We start from the raw sequence: 5,265 nt of genomic DNA on the forward strand, positions 1-5,265 counted from the left end.
TTACTACTCACGCGAAGTCCTCATCGAGTTCGATTACAAATATGTCAGAATTTCAGGTGTTCGCCTAAGATCTTTGAAAGATTTTGACCTATACAATTTACAATCGTGCGGTGATGACGATCTGTACAATCCAGTTACCAAACAGTGTAACCGGTACTCGTGTGATATGCCCACATGTATAGTTCCAGAGGTGCAACACGCAACTCTTAATCGACAAGTAGGTGATATTGTGAAAGAAGGAGACATTTATACTATACAATGCAACAAAGGTTACAGACCAGTATTCAAATATAAGGTAAGATTAGTTAAATATTTAACATAAATACAATATTAATACTCCATATGTATGTTTCCATGGCAATGGGCAAATTTCATTTTTCCTGGTTTTTTTTTAATGGATATTGGTAATGTTTTGATAAACGATATTTTTGTTTTTATTTATTTGATTTGATGAAAAATAAATAGTTTATGTATAAGAATAATGCATTATGTATGTAAACTCATTAATTAGAGCTCGAACCTCTTTCATGTTTTTATTTTCTTTTCAATTTGGCTTACATCAGCAGCAGATCCCACATGACCATCCTAACCACCCACCCCCCCCCCCCAAACACACACACACATACATACCACTTCCTAACCTAAAAAAAAGATTTTAAAAATACAAATACAACCTTGTATCTATCGTCCACTATTGAGTGTGAGTATTTAATACACAAACATTTTGCCACCAAATCTTTGATTCTTAAGCTTGGTTCCCAGGCGACTGTTTGGAATAATCGCTTGTGATTGCTCAAATCACTTTGCTTTGCGTTACGTTCTTTACGTTGCGTCGTAGTGGGAACCAAGCTTAAAGCTTGGTTCCCACTAGAACGTACCGTAACGCAAGGACGTAAACGCAACGCAAACGTTTTAACTAATGAAGTTATAGACAGTAAGCCATCGCTTGTGATTGGTCAATTCACTTGCGTTGCGTTACGTCCTTGCGTTACGTCGCTAGTGGGAACCACGCTTACGAGAGAACGGCTCTTAACAGTTTTATTGTCTTGCCAGATAATGTGTGTAAACGGCCAGTGGGAAGACCACCAAGTGATATGTACACCTGTTGATTGTGGGTTTCCTCACGTCCCTTACGCAGTGACTTCATGTCCAGAAGGAATACTCTATGGAAGTACTTGTCATTTTGAATGCAATGCAACAGCAAAAATGCAAGGTAATTACGTTTCCTTTCCTTTTAGTCAATGATTCCATTCGTCGAAAATTATCAAATATTGTTTTGAGTTGATAGGTACTAATTTAAAAAATAAACGTGGCCCTTGGTTATTCAATGCAAACACGTTGCCTTTTAGCCTATCTTACAACACTGTGCTATTAAACACAAAAACATTGTGTATTATAGGAACAGACAACCGTGTAACCTGTTTAGATGATGGTGGATATTCTTTACCAAATGCATTTTGTCAACAAGAATGTGCATCACCAACAGAACCAGAAAACTCGTTTCAAGTTCCTAATCAGAAAATCACGTTTACCATCGGAAGCTACGTTATTTTTAAATGTAAAGCTGGATACCACATTAAAGATAATCCAAAGAGGTAAGTTGAACATTTTATAGAAAAGTTCAATGACGTTACCATAACACTCATAATTCATCATTTCAAATCTTTTTAAAGAAATTTATTGTCTGAATCCCGATCATACAATGTTTAAAAAAGGCAGAAAAAATATATTGGTATATCTGTAATATGTTTATTATTATTTACAAGACATTTTAAACGCTAAATTTAACTTATCTGAATTATGTTTGTTTATTAGCCGACGAATTCGTCTAAAATGTGGAGATAACTTCGAATGGTTAGGTCCGTCGTGTGTCCGTAGAGAATGTACTCCTCCTCCTCCTTCTTTCTATAACGGAGTGTATAGTTGCAGTAATGGCAATTATTTTCATAGTGAATGTAGAATTCATTGTCCAGGTACCATCGATAGCGTGGTGAGTATTTTTGGAAATTTTCTGTTTATGCCCATCTACACTAGGACGATAACGATCGACGATAAATAGACAAATATGCATTTTCCGTACATAAAACAAAACAAATATAAACACTTTTGAATCAAAGACCTATAACCATCTATGCTTCCTTTGATGAAAATGATATTTTAACACGTCCTATCAAATGACGTCATGATTAGTAAGAGCAAAAATATGTATTGTCACGATATTTTTGCTCTTATAACAATGTTATGGTTTGTATTTATCATGACGTCATTTGATGGGAATTTAAAAAGTATTATTTTATCAAAGACAGCATAATTGATTGTCCTATAGTTCTAGAACGAAAACCTTCTAATTTCTTTTGTTTTATGTAATCAAAATGTATGCTTATATATTTATCGTCGATCGTTATCGTCCTAGTGTAAATGGGCCTTTTAAGCCATTTCATCTTTGTACCATTCTAGCAAGGCATGGGAATTTGTAAAATATAATCTCGCAATCCTAGTCTCTTGGAAACGGTCATACTAATTAAATATTATTACAACTCTTCCCAAATCATATCCGTGGTAAAGCAGTTATTATGGCTATGGAGTTGACGGACTTTAAAACTTGGTAGGATGTTTGTATTTGACACCAGGTGCAATAGATTTATGCTCGTTTAAAAGGCTGTATTATCGTCGTGTATAGCGCTTCTCTTTTGTTCTCCATATGTCACATAGATTTAAGTCGAGTATAATTTTGTGTAGGCCTACAGTTGTTTTAGAATTATTTACATTCGATAGTTAAACATAACTAAATTCCAATCACCAACATCAGTATGTAATAATAACAATGTTATTTTTAATCGTTGATGTTTTCTTTAGGCTACTGTAAAGTGTTTGAAAAAAGGCTGGGATAAGACTTGGGATGCAGCGTTTGAAGGTTGTCGTCAAAATATGGACTCTCACCACTGTCCAGAACCTGAAAATAGCAACGAAGTGAAGTTTACCTGTAATTTAAATACTTACACCATTGGTATGTTTGTAATATAATGGTTTTTTACATATATTTTTCTCTAAACATTTTCATTTCAATACACTATACGTATAATTATATTAACAATGTTTGTTTTTATCATCTGTTTACGTACACTTTTTTACAAATAACATTTTCCAGCGGCATTTCGTTTTTATCTTTTCTCTACATAATTTCTACTAGTACTGTACTGCATTCCTTTTTCATACATTATTATCTCTAACACAATTCCATTAACTTTTACTTACTTTTCCTGCAATTGTTTACATTTTGTAAATCAATTCATATAATAACTTTCAAAATACTAAACCAGGTCATTCCTTGCCTTAAATGTTTACATTTTGTAAAAACATCTTTAAAAATATTAAAACCATGGCATTTTGTGTCTTAAAATGTACGTTCTGAGGTTAATGATAAAAAGAGAAAAACATTACCCGTAGCTCACGTTGAATGTTCTCTCGTACAGGTTCTTGGGCCTACCTTATCCAGGTTTAGTTTTGTAGTCCTAGTTGTTAAAGAGCAGCAATGAAACGTACGAACATCGTATGCTAGCTATAGCCTACGATATCTCGTTGCTTTTTATTGACAGAATCTGTTAATACAAATTGGAGAAGACAGACCCAGTATTTTCACTGAAAGTCTTCTAATATTTGTTTTCCTTCACGATCAATCACAAACAAAAACAATATTAATCCGCGCTCGATGCATTCTGGAATTTTATGTTTATATTATTTATATGCGTGTCTTTAGATTTAAATTATCTGTAAAGCAATATTAAAAATTTAGGGGCGAAACTGTTTACTGTAATTGTAGGCTTACTTTTGGCGAGACAAACCTCATGGGTGACATCATGTTTTATTGCTTTGTCTCTCCTCGTAATTATCTTTTTATCAGTGTCTAGGCCTATTATTTTTATTATATTTTTGGTTTTTCAAAATGAATTGAATAAAAATAAGTAAATTTTGAGTTAAAAATGAATTGAGGTGGTTGTGTATAAATACAAAATAAGAACTCTTTAAATTAAAATTTAATTTGGCTTGATTTATAAATAGGTACAAACTGCACCACAGCTTGTGCAGTTGGTCATGAAGCTGCGATATTCGACAACGGTGAGCCAACTTACACGTGGAAATCGAACTCAAAACACATCATCTGTACAGATCAGCGCCAATGGTACCCAGATCCCTCGGCTGTCTCCTGTGTCAAAGTCTGTCAAGAGGTAAGTTGCACTGATTCATTTTGCACAATACTTTTGTTGAATGGATGGATTTGTTTCAGCATTCTCCATTTCACCATTTTAGTCCCCATAGCTGGTTATAGGTTTAACAGTAATTTTGTCGAACATCTTGTTTTGGAGCTTATTGCAACATGATCAGTAGTAGGCTACATGTTTCTTAAATCTGTTAATTGTTCTTATGGTCGACTGTATTGCAATTAGTTTATCTTCGGCAGTGTTCAGAAAAGGTCAAACAACATATTTCATGGTTTTTCTGTTGCCAGCAAATTTGATTTTATTTAGAATTACCGAAAATAACAAAACACCAGGAAAACTAATGCGAAAAATTGTCCGAATCTGACTTAATCACCATAATATGAATATTACTGTAACATATAGTTATTCTGTATGATACAACAGAATTCCGATGGTTCCATTGAGGACTTTCATAGCAAAAATTAGTTTTTAAAACTTAATTTTTTACGAAATAGTGTTGGTCATTTCAAACTATAAATTTCCATTTTTTATTTCATCTTTCAGAACTTTATCAGTGACGGATTTTGCGATAGAATTAACAACCGAGCTTATTGTAACTGGGACGGTGGAGATTGCTGCCTGTCAACTGTTACTGATAATGAGGTTATACCTTTTCCGCCAAATTGTAAAGCAGACTGTACGTGTCGTGACCCCAATGCTGTTGAGAACCAATAGAAATTAACCATTCCTGAAAATTGTATGTCAATGTAATTTTCCGTTGGATACACAATATTTTAATTTTTTACTATATAAAGGCCATCATATGTAATATTTAATATTATATTCAAAAGTATCAGTTAAGTAGTTAAGTAGGCCTAGGCCTATGTTTGAATTATAAGAGAATCCTTTTTTATAACATAAAATGCTATGAAATCTTCAACGCATTGCGAAAATCAGAGTGAACATAATACAAACTAGAATATGATTTTAATTATCTATACATTGTAATCGCGTCTTTGTAGTGTAATACTGTGTAGGCTATCTTTGTAAATATTGTGTACACATA

The 5,265-nt window shown here is 33.3% G+C and overlaps 1 protein-coding gene across 1 annotated transcript; it reads left to right on the top strand.

Annotated features, from left to right (window-relative positions):
* The first annotated feature begins 1,056 nt into the window (after window positions 1–1,056).
* LOC140047777 (pappalysin-1-like) lies at window positions 1,057–4,934 on the top strand. Its single transcript, XM_072092812.1, has 6 exons — window positions 1,057–1,213; window positions 1,400–1,595; window positions 1,816–1,990; window positions 2,857–3,007; window positions 4,060–4,226; window positions 4,764–4,934. Exons 1-6 carry the CDS (start codon window positions 1,057–1,059, stop codon window positions 4,932–4,934), a joined length of 1,017 nt encoding a protein of 338 aa, XP_071948913.1.
* Window positions 4,935–5,265: the final 331 nt, after the last annotated feature.

The sequence above is a fragment of the Antedon mediterranea genome, chromosome 4 (genome assembly GCF_964355755.1).
Source record: "Antedon mediterranea chromosome 4, ecAntMedi1.1, whole genome shotgun sequence".
NCBI lineage: Eukaryota > Metazoa > Echinodermata > Crinoidea > Comatulida > Antedonidae > Antedon > Antedon mediterranea.